At 34.2% G+C, this 19,978-nt stretch overlaps 2 protein-coding genes across 2 annotated transcripts; one reads left to right on the plus strand and one right to left on the minus strand.

Moving 5' to 3' along the window:
* The first annotated feature begins 5,576 nt into the window (after nucleotides 1–5,576).
* LOC106412057 (exosome complex component RRP45A) lies at nucleotides 5,577–8,084 on the plus strand. The gene is made up of 10 exons (XM_013852942.3): nucleotides 5,577–5,729; nucleotides 5,795–5,943; nucleotides 6,099–6,308; nucleotides 6,384–6,479; nucleotides 6,565–6,679; nucleotides 6,764–6,844; nucleotides 6,921–7,109; nucleotides 7,188–7,441; nucleotides 7,523–7,581; nucleotides 7,676–8,084. Exons 2-10 carry the CDS (start codon nucleotides 5,807–5,809, stop codon nucleotides 7,855–7,857), a joined length of 1,323 nt encoding a protein of 440 aa, XP_013708396.1. The 5' UTR covers nucleotides 5,577–5,729; nucleotides 5,795–5,806; the 3' UTR covers nucleotides 7,858–8,084.
* A 2,520-nt stretch (nucleotides 8,085–10,604) lies between these two features.
* On the minus strand, nucleotides 10,605–11,693 carry LOC106413788. The gene is made up of 2 exons (XM_013854531.3): nucleotides 11,455–11,693; nucleotides 10,605–11,156 (listed from the first exon to the last, which is right to left on the minus strand). The coding sequence occupies exons 1-2, from the start codon at nucleotides 11,553–11,555 to the stop codon at nucleotides 10,868–10,870; spliced, it is 390 nt and encodes a 129-aa protein (XP_013709985.1). The 5' UTR covers nucleotides 11,556–11,693; the 3' UTR covers nucleotides 10,605–10,867.
* Between the last annotated feature and the right edge of the window lie 8,285 nt (nucleotides 11,694–19,978).

Here is a 19,978-nt window from a genome sequence, read left to right on the forward strand (position 1 = left end):
GGTTTGAGTTTAGGGTCTTGGAATTGGGTTTAGGGTATAGAGTTTAGGTTTATAGTCTAGTTTTTGGGTTTAGGGTATATAATTTGGGTTTAGGGTCTAGGATTAGGGTTTAGGGTATAGGGTTTGGGTTTAGGGGTTTGGATTTGGGTTTAGAATTTAGGGTGTAGGGTTTAAAATTTAAGATTTAGGGTTTAGGGTTTAACTGAAAACGTTAACGTTGTTAAAATTAGCGTTTTTATTTTTTGTAACTATTTTTTTTATTTATTTTAATATTTTTTAATTAATAATTTATGTGTCACTTTGATTAGTTTTAAAGGGTGTGGTGAATTTAAAGATTCACCCTAGGGGGTGAACCTAAGTTCTGTCCTAATTTATGTTGTTCCTAACTTATGTTCTCTAAACTCCTTCTGATTAATAATTTTAAATTGTAAGTTTAATTAACTTTTGAGAAGATTATGGATATTTCAAATTTGATTAATAATTTTCAAATTATTAATCATACAATTTATGTTGTGCCTAGATTATGTTCCTTAAACGTCTTCTGGTTAATGAGTTCAAATTATGAGTTTAATTAACTTTTGAGAAGATTATGGATATTTTCAAATTTGATTAATAATTTTCAAATTATGAGTTTAATTCAAATTATGAGTTTAATTAAATTATGAGTCTAATTTGATTAATAATTTTCAAGTAAGATGTTATAAAATATTTGTTACCAACTGCTACTTAATTTAGTAGCTGATAAATGTTTTGGTGAATGGTTTTTCGAATTATACATTGTTTCATACATGGTTTGTTACTTGATAAATTGGTAGATACATGATTTGCGAGTTGATAGCATTTTTTGATAAATTATTTGTTATCTGATAAATTATTTTGTTACATGGTACATGTTATTTTAACTTATACATAAATTTAGATCAAAATATTGACAAATGGTTGGTATGCTACATAGACTTGTTGTTATCTAATAAAATATTTGTTACCTGGTATATGTTATGTTACATGATATATAATTTGGTATAAAAAAATTGATAAATGGTTTGTTACTTGGTACATGTTATGGTAGCTGATATATAATTTGTTATCTGGTACATGTTATGTTAGATCATATACAACACTATATCTTAGCGGTTACAAATTACATTAGCTAAAACTTTTACGTGTTGTCGTTGTTGTTAGACAGTTTGGAAGATCCCCAAATATATTACTTTTCATATGCTCGTAATTTTTCTAAATTGAGACTAATAAAGTGAATGTGAACATATAAGAGAAAAGTGAATGTGAAAGCATAAGAGGAAAGAGAGTGTAAAAAGAAAGAGAGTGTAAGAATGTGTAAGAGGAAAGAGAGTGTAAAAATGTGTAAGAATGTGCTAGAAGAAAGAGAGTGTAAGAATGTGTAAGAAGAAAGAGAGTGTAAGAAAGTATGTGCAGCGCCTTCCTCTGGCCAGGATCTCCTACTCAGACACACAAAGCGAAAGTCAGCTGGGATGATTTATGTGTGACGAAATCTGAAGGCGGGCTTGGCATTAGAAAGTTCCGGGAATCAAATAGAGTCTTCGCTTTAAAACTCATTTGGCGCTTGTTCACGCAACCTTCTTCTATGTGGGTGAGTTGGGTAAAACATTACTTACTTAAATACAACTCCTTCTGGGATGTAAGGGATGATACAAAGGGATCCTGGATCTGGAAGAAATTGCTTAAGCTGAGGGATGTGGCTTATGAGTTTTTCAGAGTTGATATCAAAGATGGTAAAAGTAGTCACTTCTGGTTTGATAATTGGTTGGGGCAAGGGAGGTTGATTGATGTCATTGGCCCAACAGGAACCACTTATCTGGGTATTAGGAGGCACGCCAAGGTCAGTGAAGCGGTGACACCAGAGGGATGGAGCATCAGAGGGCGAAGAAGTCACCGGTTTTTGGAACTACATGCTAGTATCTTGGAGAGGGAAACGCCGAGGCCTGAAAAGGGTAGGGACACTGTCTTGTGAAAGCATGGGAATGATGATTATCAAGACCATTTTTCCACAAAAAGTATGTGGGAACAAATAAGATCCAAGCGGACTGTAGTAGAGTGGAGTCGAGTTGTATGGTTTACGCAAGGAGTCCCACGATTTGCGTTTATTACTTGGCTGGCTATGAAGAATAGATTGTCTACATGCGATCGTATGAGGCAATGGAGAATGGTACAAGGATGTGAATTATGTGGAGAAAGGGATGAAACGCGAGACCATCTCTTCTTTGCTTGTCCTTATACCCGTACGGTGTGGGAAAGCTTGGCTCGGAGACTCGTTGGGAGAAACATAAACCCCGACTGGCAATGGACAGTGCAATGCATACAGAGAATGAGGCCGTTGGAAACATACACTATCTTGGCCAAACTTCTGCTGCAAACCACAATCTATCATGTCTGGAGGGAGAGGAATGCGCGACGACATCAGCAGAGTAGAGTTCCCACTGATCACTTGTGCCGGCTCATAGACAAGGCGGTACGAAACAGAATCACTTCACTCAAATACAAGCATGATCATAGGTATGGAGGTTTACTTCAGAGATGGTTCCTAATCACTTCTTAGAAGGAGGATATTCATTTAATCTTTGCAAGTTTGAATAGAGTAGCTCACATGTATAAATAACATTCTTTTGATAGATCAATAAATTTGAAATTTCATTAAAAAAAAGAGTATAAGAATGTGTAAGAGGAAAAAAAATGTAAAAAATGTATTTTTGGAAATCCAAGGTAAGAAATGTAGAGATATATGTTCTCGACATTTATATCAATTAGTTTAGGGATAATCTGTGGAAAAAATTAACATATTCGGTCTCTAGCTAGCAGTCCCTAGTGCGTTCTAAGTTTGACTAGATAGAGTTTAATTAATATTAGCTTAGTGGTAATCAAGTGAAAATTTGGTAATGATTAGTTATATAACCGTAAACTTTTTTTCATGAATACACACTAATTATATAGTTTGTTTTAAAAGGTAAATTAAAATGCCGGATAAAAGACTACATAAACAGAATGATTATTTTGTAAATCAAACATCCATTGTTAGATAAGCATATTCAATCTCAAGATTATTAACAATTTATAGTTTAAAGTTGCTTGATAAGATATGTCATTACACTCAATCGGTCCGCTTCACCTAAAGATCACAACACTGTTTCTCTCAAAACATTATTTATAAACCGCTAAATATATTACTTATGTATGTTTGAACTTTCAAGTAACGACAGTGAGCTGAGCGCATGTACCACATATGTCATATCTAGTGTGTCCGTCGACATTGATGAGACGATGATTGCAAAATTGAAAGTGAAGGAGACAAGCTTTTGATTAAGTTATCGCTTTATTATATTCAAAGTGGGATTTGGGAATATAACATGACTCACATGTTCATCATTGCATTCTTTTCCTTTTAAAGTTATAATAAGTTAAATAACCTTTCACTTTTTTTCATTTCCATTTCTTTAATTTTCTTGAAAGGTGAAAGGATATATATGCTATAACAATAGGATGCTTTTGCCCAACATCTTGCTTTCTCCACTGTTAATGAGGCATAACACGACTGTTATGGATTCCCAAACACACTCATTGGATCCAATACGAATAGTAATAACAATGCACATTTGATTGAAATCGTAAAACTCTAACAAATTGCAAAATCAAATCATTATCTCCTTTAAAAGATTTGGTGCAAGGCCATTGGGATTAATACCACACAATATAAATATATACGAAACAAAAGAATCAAAAGAAACCTTTAGAAATGGGAGAATTCTGTAATGTATTCAAACATATATAAACCAAACTTCATTCGAAGGTTGGAAGATATATTATACGAGTGATATTCTTAAATATACAAAGCAAATCTATGAGCATATATGTATATTCTTTTGGTAGACTTATGAGGCCACTAATGAAGAAACATATAAAGATAGTGGATGCAGTAGTGAGCTCACTATCACATTTTCTACATGCATATTAAATTTGTCGTGTAATTTATGTACCCTTATTCTATTCTCTCATGATGTCAAGGATTGAATTGAATGTATGTAAGATATAAGTCTCTTTTTTTTCTTTTTTTTTGGGTTTTAGGCTTTTAGCAATGACATAAGTATCTACTATTTGATAGCAACTAATCTCTAAATTGTTGCTACTAAAAGTAACTAATAGTGTGTATATCAGGCTCTAACCGTGAGATTCTTTTGATAATGGGATCCTCAGCCGTGAGTTATATATATACTTAGCAAACATACCTAATCTTTTCGATTCTTATCATTTTTAATGAATGATTCTGATTATTGTGGATATATATTACAATAGCTGTATCTGCCTCCAGACGAATCACTTGACTTTGGAGAATACTATAAATCAAAACTTACAAATCGAAATTTTACAAACTACAAGGAGCTGAATGCATCTGGTGTTATGCACATAAATTAGTCCAAGAATTATTATAAAAACACATCGGTATAGAACATGAGATCTTTATCTTTGGAATAAAGTGGGCAAAAAGAAAAAAATAAGCAAGCGGAAAGAAGAAAAATGAAAGCAACAACAGAAGCAAAAAAGAGACGAAAGATTCATATTGTTCGCTTAATTAATTAACATATTCTCTCACATCTCTATCAAAAGGAAACAGAGTTTGTGGGGGGGGGGGGGGGGGGGGGGGGGGGGGGGGGAAACTACAATTGCCTACGAAAAAGAATGAAAGCCACAAATTAAAACCACGTGAAAATAATGAAAAAAAAAACTTAACTAATCCTATTCTAATAACTATTAAACAATTTTAAAACAAGAGTTTGAAACATAAGATAAGTTGTCTCCTTCTCTATCGTTGTGTGTGCTGAAGCAAAAATAGACATTTCCATAATCAGTTTTTGACTGTAACTTTTGTTCTAACTTCTGACAAGTTCTAGTTTATGCCAACCTTTATCTCCTTCGTAATAGAAATAAAGTAAACAAACAATGGTTAGTTTATTGCTTGATGCTTATCGGAAAAGAAGAAGAAGAGTTTCTAGACTAAGATGAATAATGGTAATGAATTTTGTTACAAAAATCAAGGCGAGCAACAAAAATCCCTAAACGTTCGTTTGAATTGAAGTCATTACCAACTAAAAAATATCAGAATAATTTTTATTTTGTAACTTATATGCAGAGCCGTGGCTGACATTTGTAAGATTAGAAGCAAGTAAAAAACTTTTTGGCCTTATAAACATTTTCTCTTACAAAAAAATCCAAATTTTTATGATATACAGAAATTGGAGTTCGAACACTCTGCACCTTGTATATTCTACCCTTACATGTTTTACCACCTAAGATAATTGATTCTTAACCAAATTGGTCCTTAAATTTTTTTTTAACTAGACCGGCCCTCAAGCTAATGCTTGATCAGCCTCCATTGAGGCACGGCCCTGCTTATATGAACTTGACTAGTGAGAAAGACGGTAAATACAAACCACCTAAAATTAGATTATTAATCCATCATAATGAAAAAAAAAAAAAATACTATTTTTGCAAGTTGAAAAATCGAACAAACAGGCTTACAACATCGTTAATCTAAAGAAGGCCTAATATCATTGGGCCGGGCCATAAAAACTGAAAAGCCTATAATCATCTTCTCAAACGTGTTTTCTCCTCTCCCAAAACCTCTTTCAAGTCGCCGCCGAGCACCGCCGTATTGTTGTACAAGGGTCTCTCTCTCTCTCTCGCTTTCAACGGCATAAACGGTAAAACCCTTCTCTCTCTCTCTGGAAAGTTTTTGATTTTTATTTTCTGAAAATCGTGTTTGTAGTGATAGGAAAGAATGGAGGGGAGATTGGCTAATATGTGGAGGTTGACGGTGAACGAAAGTAAGTTCGTGGAGACAGCGTTGCAGTCCGAGGTCAGAGTAGATGGTCGTGGTCTTTATGATTACCGCAAGCTTACTATTAAGTTTGGCAAGTAAGTGTGCTCTTTGAACTTGTTCACTTATGGTTACTGTTTCTGCACTTACAAGTCTTCTAATGTTCTGATGCTTTTTAGCTCAGAAAGACTTCAACTTTTCTTGTGGGTTTTTGTAACTAGAGAGGTTTTTCATCTTTTGTGTGAATGAACAGAGAATATGGTAGCTCAGAAGTTCAACTTGGTCACACTCATGTGATGGGTTTTGTGACTGCTCAGCTGGTTCAGCCTTACAAAGACAGACCTAATGAAGGCTCTCTATCTATCTTCACTGAGTTTTCTCCTATGGCTGATCCGTCCTTTGAGCCTGGTCGTCCTGGCGAATCTGCTGTAGAGCTTGGACGTATTATAGACCGTGGTCTAAGGTAAGTCTCCATTTTAAAACGAGTCTGGTTTGTGTCGTTGGAGTAATGGTAAATTGGTCAATGTATTGGTTGCAGAGAGAGTCGTGCGGTGGATACAGAGTCACTCTGCGTTCTAGCTGGAAAGAAGGTCTGGTCTGTTCGCATTGATCTTCACATCTTAGACAATGGAGGGTAGGTTTTATTGGTTACAGTTATGTTCATTGAAGGTTAAGATGATCTCTTATTTGTGTGTTTTTATCACTCGCCTTTGTTATAGGAACTTGGTTGATGCTGCAAATATTGCGGCGTTAGCAGCGCTTATGACGTTTAGAAGACCTGACTGCACTGTAGGAGGAGAGAACAATCAAGAAGTTATCATTCATTCACTAGAGGTTAGTCCATGTTCTTTGTCATCTTGTAATAATTTGTTACAGTAGAGAAAGAAGCTCTCAACTGTTTTTACTTTCTTTTGGCAGGAAAGGGAGCCAGTCCCACTGATAATACATCATCTCCCTATAGCCTTCACGTTTGGATTTTTCAACAAAGGCAACATTGTGGTAACAAAACTATGTGTTTTATTGAGTCTTTTACTTTGTTTATGAGATAATAGATGTGATTGTGTTGTTATTGCAGGTGATGGACCCAACTTATATTGAAGAAGAGGTTATGTGCGGGAGGATGACTGTGACAGTCAATGCTAATGGAGATATATGCGCTATCCAGAAACCTGGAGAAGAAGGCGTGAACCAGAGTGTGATCCTTCATTGCTTGCGTCTTGCTTCTTCAAGAGCTGCTGCAACAACTAAGATAATCAGAGAAGAGGTAAAGTTGAAAAATCCAAAGCCTTTTGAATACAGAAAAGACTCACATTTTTGTTGTGCTTTGTGTTTCTTGGTGCAGGTTGAAGCGTATAACCGTGAGAAGAGCTTACAGAAGGTGAAGCGACATCCTACTCTGGCTAAACCTGAAGTTTCTGGACCTATTGTAGTTGTGAAGGAGGGACATAAGATGTCTGAAGATGAGGAAATAGCTGCAGAGATATCTAGGGAACATGTTGAAAGATTAAACCTCTCTTCAGTTGAACTCAAAAGCAGTAAGGAACAGGAAGCTGTTGCTGCTTCTCCTGGCAACTTCAAAGGCGGTCCATCAAACTGGTAAGTTCTCAATCTCTCTCTCTCTCTCTTCTTTCACGTATTTCATCTACCAGACAATCTGAATCTTTGTTTGTGGGACAGGGATCCTTACACGGAAGCTATGGATGTTGATTCACTGAAAGCTTCACTTGCTTCAAAAGGTTAAAAAGTTTTCTTTATCCTTTTTTTAATAAGTTTTGTTTGCTTCTTCCTCAAGGCGGAGACTGAAACTTGTTTTGTTTCTTCTAATGCCAGGAGAGTCAGTGACTAAGTCAACGATCAAGAAAAAGACGAACGATTCTGGAAATGTGCAGAAAGAAGTAACAGGAGATTTAGAGATGAAAGATACAGCTGAGGCTACAAAACACAAGAGTGGAGAGATGACACTCAAAGATGCTGTCAAACGTAAGAAGAAGCGGAAAAACAAAAGCAGTTAAGATCATCACTTGTTTCAATTTTTTGGTATTAGAGAAGACCAGAGCTAAGCAAAGATAGATTCCAGGGTTTGTTTGTGTGTGTGTGACTAAAAGTTGATTTTTTTGTTTCCGTCACTTGAGAACTTGAACCCTCTCAGTGAGACAGAGGTCTCTCGTCTTTGCTGATGACGAGTCTCTTCTCTGGAAATTGATGGGCCGATCCCAAATTAAATTTAGTTCACAATGTCTTTTAACTTGGGCCTCCTCCTGTTAACAAGGTCGTCTTACCAAATCTGATATTACCACTATAGCCTTAGCTTTTTCTAGATTGTCCTACTATTATCATGTCTGTCTGTTGCTGTGGTGACGTAATGACCTACTTTTTGTGGTAAGTCTAATGGTACACTTTTTAACTCGTACAATAATAATATCACGAACTTCTGGGAAGAAATATCTTATGTAGCAATTAAAAAACAAAAAATATCGTGAGGGTATGTACATTTTTTAACTCGTACAATAATAATATCATGAACTTCTGGGGGGGGGGGGGGGGGGGGGGGGGGGTGGGGAAATATCCTACGTAGCAATTAAAAAGAATAAAAATAACGAGTATGTTTATCACTTGTTTAATTAAGAGGTACTAGTTTAGTACCAAAAGGAAATTATAAAGGAGAAAGGACGTGGGACGAATTTGTTAGCTTTTAGTTTTCTTATTTTAATCTTTTTATTCATTATATATGTAGTGATTTATTTTCCTGATTTTTGTCTAAAGTTTCTACTGTTTAGCTTGATGAACAAAAATTCTACAGTCAGAACTCCAAAGGCCTAGTGGCTAGTGGTAAACTAATCAATATGATCAAAGATTATGGTACTAGTATATATATTTACTTTTTTTTCCGTCAAAAGGATGATTCATTTCATTAGTTACCACAAGGGTAACAACACCATTACAATCTAAAGCCTCAGTACACAAAAACATAACAAAGAGGCGCTATACCAAAAGGAGAGACTAACCCACAGCTCCCATTACTCCAATCACATATGACCCCACTAGCCATATGCAGTGCTGTCTAACCCAAACAAATCACTTAACAGGCCATCAGAGGAGGCGAACCCCACTAGTATATATATTTACTATCTTGGCCAAGAATCTCATCTTTCATTAAGTCATGTATTTGTATATGTTAATGACTCTATGTATGCACTAGTACTTCTCAATATTTACAGAAAAGTATGGCTGTGTCTAGCAAAATAATAACCCAACCCCATTACAAATGCACTTGACTTGTTCACAAAAACTCGCAAGTATTCCATCCACACTCCCATGCCATCTATAATCGTCATGAAAAACTCGTTTTCTATCATAGCGATCTAACCAAAAATCAAGCGGTCGATTACCATAATACCCTTGCTTATTTTAGTTGTCACTCTTATACGAAGCCCTAGTTCAGATATTTCATCGTTTTGGTGTGGTCACATAAATGACCTCCCCCCTCTTCTTCTTCTTTCTTTTGTAAAGCAACGAGGGCCTTTTTCAAACTCATAATAATATCATGAACTTGGAAAACTACATCATATATGTACCGATAACACCAAAAATTTCATGTGATTATGTGAGGTATGCTTTATAAAAAAAAAAGGAAAAAGAATTATGATGCTATTCGACAAGAAGTCAGTCACATGTTTTTTATCACTTGTTTAAGCGGTATTGTTTGTGGCAAAAGGAAAATTAAAGAGAAAGGACGTCGAACGAATTTGAGTGGCATAGAAAGAAGGTGGCAGCTTTTATTTTATTTATATCATACTTTATTATAATGAAAATTATAATTGGGTCCAAAAGAGGAAACAGAACATGGCTAAAAAATGCATTAACTTCTCCTGATGAGTCTCAGCAATATATGTGGATCGATGTTCGTGACACTGCTTTGCTTGTGACTCAATTCATGTAGTTGTGAAAACAAGATTTGCTCTTTCTTTTTATACTGCACACGGTGAGACCATGAACAGCTTGATATATTCTTTATCTGAGTCAAGCTTATGCAAAGCAGTACCACCATGCGAATTTCTGTCATAATGTCCAGTAAATTTTGTAGTGGTTTATTTTTCAAGCTATTGATGACCACTCTACTTCCAATTGTTATCTTTTACAACAAATATTAATTTCTGTTGGTATTTTAATATTTTCTGTGAGGATGAGATTAATTGTCGATTTGATGACTTTTTAAATTTTTATTGTTGAGCTAATAACAATTGGAAGTAGTAAAAGAAACCATGTACTAGAGCCACATGGAATCGATAGCATATGAATATTTGAAGTCTTTGTTACATGCTTTTATACAAACTTAATGTATAATCACACAAATCTTAAAACTATGAAAGAGGATTTTGTTGGAGCAATTGACGAAAACATGTGAGTTAACTTGGTTTGTTTGATCATAACGCAGATGATTTACATACAATAACCAAAACTATCAATCTTTGGAACTTATTTTCCATGTTATTCGTGTTTTGTTGTGTCATAAATCGACAGACGATTTGCAATAACCAAAATGAACAATCTTTAGAACATGTTTTCCATGTTTTAATAAAAAACTTGATCTGAAGTAGACAATTCTGGCTTTAACGTACGTCTAATATAAATCGTTCCATAGATACCACTAATTGCTTAATGTTTTTAATACATTAAATCGTGTTATCAATACAAAAAAAAATCATTATTAAGATGATTGTGAACTATGTGGCATCATCAAATGCCGACGATCGAGGGATAACAACAAAACACAAAATTTATTGCTAATTAACCAATCATTCAACTCAAAGATACATAAAATTTATTTAAAACACTCACTAACATCATCATATCCATAACATACATATCTCCGCAGGTACGTTACATTGCTTCTCACGCTTATAGCAACATCTACGACATCCCTAATTGTATCTTACATTCATGCGTCTTATTATCATCTCAGTTCCTAATTAACACTCTAGCTATAAGTCTCTCAACTCTTGGTTGTTTAAGAAAACATTACTAACACATGACATCCTTAAGAAGCTTGTACCTCCGAGTGGCCGTTCTAGGAGAAGGTACACTACTTTTACCCTTCTCGGCTACTGGAGGTATACTACTACTTGCAGTAATCTGGTTAATCTCTTGTTGTTTGACCTGGTTGGCTGAAGAATACAACGACCGGTACGATCTCTTAGACGATCCAACGCTAACACCGTGCTTTGCTCCTGTTCGACTCTTCGCTTCAAACTGACACCAATCGCAGATCTTAATTGGATCACCTTGCTCTTTGTAATAGCTACTACAGTACCTATATCACGATTATCATGATGATGATGAGATTATGTAAGTATATATATGGTAGTTGTTGAAGCAGTTCTTGTCTCGTTTGACAATATAAACATCCTATTTATATCATATATGCATGCTTGTTATTTGATGTATGATGATCATCTGCCTAAATTGATATTTACATGGTGAATGCACGTGGCACGTAATCTCACCGTCAACTGCTATTAAAATCTATTATATGTTGTTAATATGAATGATGATGGTGATGATATTACACACATAATGTTATGGATAGTCGACACATATGTAATACTTACGAGTGTTGAAAGCGATTAAGGCACTTGCTGCAATGAAAGAGCTTGTCGAAGAAACCCACATCACCACACATGCAACACACTTTTCTTTCGAGATCCACCATTCTTGTTTCCTTAGCTAGCAGAAGATGGAGAATATATGAAGGAGAGGAGGAGATGTGAGAATGAGAGAGAACAAAAGGGAAGAACTGATTCTATAAGGAAAGAAGAGAAGAAAATAAATATAAATGTTATAATCTAAACTTATTTTATTCGCAAGTCGGTCCATAAGTAATAATATTTTCTTTAGAAAATCAAGAAAGATATATTTAATAAAATTATAATATAGCGTAATAAGGCAGGTAGAGACCGCAGGTTGCTTTCCAGTCGTTTTCAGTTGAGCTTGGGAGGTGTAGAAACAAAGAACCTTAAAATATAAAAATCGACGATTCAAATGACTGTTCTACCCTTGTATCTTTATTTGCATTTATTGGTTGTAGCATTTTCTTTGTCCTTTTTAGGGTTTTCACAGAGAGGGAAACTTGTGGGATGTCATTTCTTTGACTTTTATCTCCGTATATAGAGAGCGTGGAAGACACTCCCTTTTTGGTTAATTAAGCCTCACAAGATACAAATCACACAATTGCATATTATTATTTCACATAATAAAATAAAATGTTGTACTTGGTGAAAGAAAATCTGATATCATCATGAAAATTAGTTGCATTTAAATACTCGTATAAACCCATAGTATTGAAAAACATGTGAATATATAAACTAATGGTTTCAGTCTCCCAGATTGATAATTATCTGTATCAATACGTTTGATCACCGTTTAATTTACACCGGTAACCTTGAAAATGAAGAACTATTTATTTAATATATGATATGGTATCAAATATGGTTGTGCAAATTTAACAAGAACTTGATTCGTTAGAAATATGTGAAAGAAAGTCGATGCTTTAATTTCATCTTCAAATAGATCTACTTTTATGAATCCATGTGTTTCATAGACAAATGCATTCACAGGATCATAATAAATTTGAATATAGACTAGTCAACTCGTTCAATTTCTCGTGCATTGCATTAAAATCTTAAACAAACTTTCTGGAATCCTAAGTTTTAGATATCGTTTACCTTTTATATCATAGTTATATAAAATGTAACTTGTGAAACTTCTTGACAATATATATTTTTAAGACCCAAGTTACTACATACATGTACGTACGTGACCGAATACGCTAATCGTGTCGGAATTGCATTATCACATCATTTCCAGAACACTCTTATTTAATTAATCCTATAACGCGTGCGTGTACGGTGTATAAAGCTATGTTATATATATGTATGTATCCATCCACTAGTAAAACCCGTGTGCTATACACATTTTATATATGCAACTGATGAAACATATTAACATACTTAACTTTTTTTTTGTTCAACTTTAACATACTTAACTAGACGATCGACGTTTATAAATGTGATTGGTTCTAAGTTGTTGGAGACTTTTATAGATTATCAAACTGACATATACACACGATAGATTAGTATAAGTTGATGAGTGGAGCCCACTTTTAACTGTTCTTGGGAGTATATTTATATTTGGAAATGTAATATTGATGGTAAAACGTATTCATATAAGAAAATCAGCCAATTCGAGAATCATGCTATAATAGTGCCAGTCAACTCTGACAACATTTTTTCCCAATATGTTACGCAAGAAAACAGAACACATCTAACGTGTTCGTACAAGAAGAAAATATCATAAACCGTGTTCGTACAAGAAGAAATTATCATAAACCCTAGACTTTAGTTCAGATGTAGTTTATAGCTTAACTAGTTTTATTAAGATACTTTCTATTTATGTAAGGGTTGAAGATTTTAATTAAAACATCAGTTTTGAATTTCTAATTCGAACAATAACACTCAATTGTGTACTTTTCATTTTATCTTTCTGAAACTTTGAATTAATTTATTTCTAATGAGTGTAAGAGAAATTTGTTTATATTAATTGACTACAAATTCTCTCTTACATTCTTTCGTTTAGTATTATAAGTTTTATAGCTATATAATGTAGTTTTATCTTGTTCCAAAAAACAATAGATGTACGTTATAAAAGAGAGTCTGGACTTGTTAGGGTTTTTAAGTTTTTAGTGATGATTTTCTTTTTTTTTTGGGTCAAAGTTTTTAGTGCTGATTTAGTATGTATGTCGAGAAGGATCGATAATTCGATAGTCTAAGAGATAAATACAAAAGTCATTCATAAATATTTATTATATCGTAAGGAGTTTTCCAAAACATGAGTAAAGTTATTCACAGATATTTTATTATATAATCATAAGGAGTTTATTTTACTCCAAAACAGGAGTGTCTATACATTGTATAAAACTGTCACATATTTTTATGAATAGTTAACTGGAGTTTATACTAGGCTACATGCATGAATCAAGTACAAAACAAAACCCGATAGTAAATTAAAAGTGCCATCCGAAACCATGTATGCTGGAAACGGAGAAGAGGTTTATCTCTGCTCTTATCCCTAACTTGAAAGATTATGAACTTTCCAAAATTTCACAAGATTTCAAAACGAATAACTCGAAATGACCACTGAAAGGATATATTTCAAGTGCTTGATGTATATTACCTCTAAGACAGTACTTGCGGGTTTGTATTTTGTACTATGGATTAAGTATATTATACATATCACATATTAATTCATGGACAAGTTGATAGAGAGATACATTGAATAATTTAGAGAAAGTGGGGAATATTCATAACCCCTCTTAGAGGCTTTGTATGTGAGAAGCCATATAGATAAACTTAGATATGGACATGAGGACATTGAGGAGGTAGACTCTCTGTTCCATGCTTCGCTCTTATTACCTTTAAGGGGACCATTTATCTGTACATATTTTGTCCATTAATCTCAACCTTACGCGTGTCTCTGCATAACACATGCATCGAAATATCTAAAAAGCTATATAGCGTTGTCTTAACGGCAAGTTCACTAGAAGTCGCAGCGCGTGTCCCCACTCTCCCAACCTCCGGTGTCTCACGATCGGCGATGTACGGGTCCAGCGAAATAGTGGCGAGGCTAGTGACCGTTCACCAGATTCTTTGCAAGACCCACTTCCACTTGTTATCATCTCAGCAACAAGTCACACCATCAATTTCATCAAATCTATATTTAGTTAACCTTAACCTAACAAAATGATTCTATTGTCACTTACAAGCATAATTTTGAGTTGGAACGTCATGACGGAATAAACTCCATTGAGAAAAAGTTGTACTTCAAACTTTAAAGGTCAAAAAAAAGAATAACACTAACTGATTTGTTGTATTTCAATGTTATTTTTATTTTCTTGTGTCTATGTACAATTTCAATATTTCTAAATTTTAATGTCATGGTTGAATAATACAGGAGAAGAAGTTTTTTTAGCAAGTAAAATCCAGTTTAATCAGGATAAGGAAGCCATAATTTTGTAATAATAATAGATTGGATAGTGCATTGAAATTGTCATGGTGCTTCAATCATCCCATAGTGTATTTTAACTTCCATAAATGGGTTTTAAATACAGACTTCACGGCCCAATTCAAATCCTTAACTAAGGATTGTGGCCTTTTCAAATTGTCATGGTGCTTCAATCATTGTCAGACCGCAGATGTCGAACGCACCTCAACATTCTTAATGGCTCTATACGACGACCGTACGTGATTTCCGTCTAATGTCCCGACACATTTTCTATGCCATGCATTTTTCCCCAAGTGGTCGTTGTCGCATTCTATGGAGACTAGGCCCCACGGCCCATGATTGTATACACAATACAAACACATAAACCCGCTCTACACCATCTTCTCGCTAGCCAATCATCCAAACCGTTGAATTGACCGTAAAGGAAGAAACAAAAATCTTGCGTGGCTAAATCATCGACATGTACTTGTGTACTTCACTGGGATATGGCTGCAGCCTGCCGATGCCACAAATTAGACGAAGTGCTTTTTTTTCTTATTTGATTAATGTAGGTAATTAAGTAGGAATCAAGAAATCAATCTCCTCCTCTCTTTTTTCTGTGTGTTTTTGGTTGAAGATCTTTTTTAAAAAAATCTTTTATTTTTTTGTATGCTAGTACTAAATATTTCTCAGGGATGAGTAAAAGACCACAAAACTCAAAAACAACTATGTCATGTTTAGATGAATGCAACCCATGGAGCCGAAAGGACGGTTAGGATAAAGAGCTTGAAATGCGGAGCCCGCGAGTTGTTAGTGGCCAATAATTTCCTAGTTGATGGCATTCCTCTCTGCATTTGGCACTCGATCCCAACAAACTAGGCCAGTAAAGTTATTGAACATTAGACTGGTTCTTTTAATCCATCACAGTATCACATCTTAAACTTCAATGCAATATGTTTCAGTAAGCACTGGTTCTATTTTATAACTATTCAGCTACGACTATTTGCTCCATTATTGATTAGCTCATTGATCGGATTCGCGGCTCTTATCACAAGCTAATGCCTTTTTTTGGTTGAAAACTACTAGCTGTTATATTATCGCCTTTAAAAAGTTCTGCAACAAAACATGAATATCCTCCATACACGGCTCAACAATTTATTCGTATTATAAAAGAAAAGGGGGACAAGGACAGAGGATGAGCATAAGGTCATCATATTTGCATGTTAATCGTCAGAAGGGAAACATTATCTCAATTAAACTAATACTTATTTACATAAGAGGTGATTAAGTGGTGAATAAAGTACGTACCCTAACGAGCTAACACCAAATAAAATAACATTAGCTTGTCATTATGGGCACATGAGGTCGCACGTGTTTGCTTTGGGATCACCGCCTCACGTGATTCAAGGAAGCCAAACTGAACCAAAAAACAAGGAATTGTTGAAGTTAAGCACGACGATAACATTCGTATGTATCATCAAACGAATAATCAGAGAGGTTCTCTTGTTTCACAGAAAGGAATAAAAGGCAAAGTAAAACTACTACGAAAGCCTCTAGGCTCTAACTATAAAGAGAGCTTCGGGAGAAAGATGAGTGCACCGTATCCGTACGTCGATGTACTGAACCACGACATGCATGGCCCACTAAGCACCGTCACATTCTCTCTACTCTCGTTTTGCTCGCTGAATTACATAATTTAAACATGCTTTGATTTTGTATTCTATATTTATCTTTTTAAATTCATATTGTGTTCTAATTTAGCAATGCTGTGTTCCTTAGCTTTTTTCCTCTTCTATTATAAAGTAATTTTGCAATAATAGTTGAATAAAATTTAATCTAAAATATATCAGTATACGTTCTTTTCTTTGAAAACCGATTTTATGAATTTATAATTCTGTCTGGTTTCAAAGTTTCAAATCATATTTTAAAAAAAACGCTGAAATCTTATCGGCCGCAGGATACATATATTGTTGCTTAGTGCTACGGTTAAGTACGTATATGCAATTAATTTAGGAACTCCTGGAATTGAAACTTCTAATTCATGGCAACAAAATAACATAAACATTTAAAACTTTTCACTATTCATAGTTTCAACTTGGTAACCGGATAAGGTTCAACACAAATTACTTTTTCGCAGGAAACACTATACAAATTTCCCTATGCAACTTTTGCCTACTTGCGATTCTTTAACAACGAAGAAAATATATGGGGGTCTACGAAAGGAACCTTCTGAATGGGACAGAAATTGCCAGTTGGATAAACTGTTGTCGGTAGTAAACAAAAATAATAAAAGTTTGAATAAGGCAATTTATCTCAGTTGGCTCCTCCTCTCGTTCCGTGCCATATTTGTTTTCAGAAGTGAATGGTCGAACCCCTTATACTAGCAAATGCTTGAATATATTGCAATCGCCTTAGTATAATACGCTATTGAATAACATATTGTAAACAATATATGTTGTTGTAACCTAAAGAAACCTAGCATTCTCACGCTCCAATACTTTCTAATATATATATATTTTTTTAATTCTCTACTTTCTAATATAAATTAAGAGTAAACACCCAAAAAAAAATTCTCAAAAAAACCCAAAAATAACATTACATGTTCTGAGTTTGCATAGTCGACTAATACTCAAAGCCTAATAGCAATTGAAGCTTTGAAGAAAAAAATTGCTCTGAAGAATTATCCGCCACACTTCTCGGGTTTTTACCTTCTTCATGGCTTCCTCTTATGTCATGAACTTTTCATCTTAGAGGCACGTGAAGGTGAGAACGGTCCTCACATGGAGGCACGTGGTCTTGCTGATTTATCTTTATTTTTCACTGGTATCTTTAGCTTCAGGACTTCTATATGGATAGGCCAATAATTAAAATTGTCGGCTCGTATCAAAAATCACTAATTTATCTGCCGAGAAATTTATTTTTATTCACCAACAACTCCTTCAGGCTTCAACACATCTAAATATTATAGGTTAATAGTGGACTAGTCCAGTCTGGTTGGATTGGATACTATACAAACGTATCATGCCGTATATGATATATCTTTCACTAACAATACATATTTGGTAAATTCTTGTTAGTATAAACTCTTGTCATTCTTGTTCACTTCAGATTTTTAAACGGTAACTATCTAGAAAATTTATTTAACAAATTATCAATAAATAAAAATTAGGTAATGCAGTTACTAAAAACAAGCGAATTGAACTGAATAAACCAAAACCAATAACTAAAACTGTATTCTCCATATACACAACTACTGTTAATTTAATAGAATTTACATTTTATCATTTTGAATGGCAAATGTTTTTGTTCGTATGTAATTATTTGATTAATGGGATGAAGGTTTGTGAAATACACACATGCACTTCAACTCGTTGCGGTACTATTATTCTGCGGGCGTTCAGTCAATTTACATACGATTCGTCATAACCAAAAAAAAAAGAAGTACAGATCAAACCACCGTGAAAAAAGTCAGCCAATGTTCAAAACCTTACAAACCATATATACTCTTTAAACTTATTAACACGCCTTCCAACGTACAATTTTTGAATAAAGAGAGAATAAAACAAAGATGCATTTCACCATCAGGTTTGTTGGTCGTTACCAAATTGGTGTAAAGTACCTAATCGAAATCGTGGAATAGTGGAATAGTGTATAAGCATGATGTGCTATCTTATTCACCACGCTGTTATAAATAGGAAGACTAAAATGAAAAGAAGAAAGAGATATCAAGAGATGAGATTAAAGTTCTAGTTTCTTGTCGATAAGGGTCCAAGTTCGCACCATGTCACTAAAAGCCAAAGCAAAGTGGGATCTGAAGATACATTGTTGATGGAATATATGTTCTGGTTGCATATACACTTAATATGTATGATGTACCCTAAAAATCCAATTTACTTATTTTTCTTAGATTATACTTATATAACAAATATATAGCCAAAAGAAGATATATCCACCCGAAATTGTTATGATGATTGGCGGTGCTAGATGGTTATTGAGCACAAGATAGAGATAGATGCATACATGGATAATTCTGTTTTGGCCGAATATGATAACAATGTTCACAACAACTGGTTCCCTATTTTTATATCATGCATGTGTCATGTACATACGAGTAATTATATAATTTAAAATGAGAAATGAATAAATACGGAAGCAACGAGCAATGCGTGAAAGAGACATAAGAAGAAGATAAATGATAAGAAAAATATACACAAAAAGAGGGGCAAAGGAATTTATAGAACCAAAGTGCAATGCACTTCGGATCGTCGGTCGACTCATCTCCTTGATTGTCTACATCCATTTTCACATTTCCCACTACATTAATTCGTACTTTTTAAAATACTATAAAAATTAATGAGTCGCTAGTAGATCAAGAAATATTATCAAACCTATTTCATAGAATAATGAAAACATGCTAGTTCGATAAAGCGAATGGTGTGTTAAAACATTTTATGTATGCTCTACTCTACAAGGATCGAAATCACACGCCCATCTCGGTTAAGTTGTTTTTATCACAAAATGCGAAAATATTACTGTAAGCATAGTCGAGCATAGTCGTCACTCGGCCGGGATGTTGCCCGATAGTTCTCAATGGCTAATTTTAGTACAAATTAACATAATATATTTTCTTCTAAGACACATTTTTACACAAAATTTTGTTTTAGTTATATGTTTTATTTAGTTTAATTAATAATCTAAGAGACGAGTTTAGGTCTCGTATTTTAAGTGATTTTCGTTTTTTAAAATCAACAATTATCTAAATTTTTGGCTTAAAAGTCAATTTCCCTAAATGTAGAAAACTAATTTCGTCTTGTGTTTCTTAATTTATATGAGAAAGTAAAAACCGGAAGATGAAATCATCAAAAACTTTAAACAAAAGTCTACTTTCACACAAAGCCTTGTTTTTTTTTCTTTGTTTTGGTAGTTTTTTTATTTTTGGTAAAAAAGTGGTTTTATAGGTTTGTCGGAAACCCAAACATAATAAATAATCTTTCTTAGCGTGAATTGAACCCGAGCACTGAAAAGCTACTAGCACTCCCTTTGCCGCTAGATTAACTCGCCGTTGGTTTGGTAGTTTTTTTATTGAACAGAGCAGAG

The sequence above is a fragment of the Brassica napus genome, chromosome C8 (assembly GCF_020379485.1).
Source record: "Brassica napus cultivar Da-Ae chromosome C8, Da-Ae, whole genome shotgun sequence".
In the NCBI taxonomy this organism is placed as follows: Eukaryota; Viridiplantae; Streptophyta; class Magnoliopsida; order Brassicales; family Brassicaceae; genus Brassica; species Brassica napus.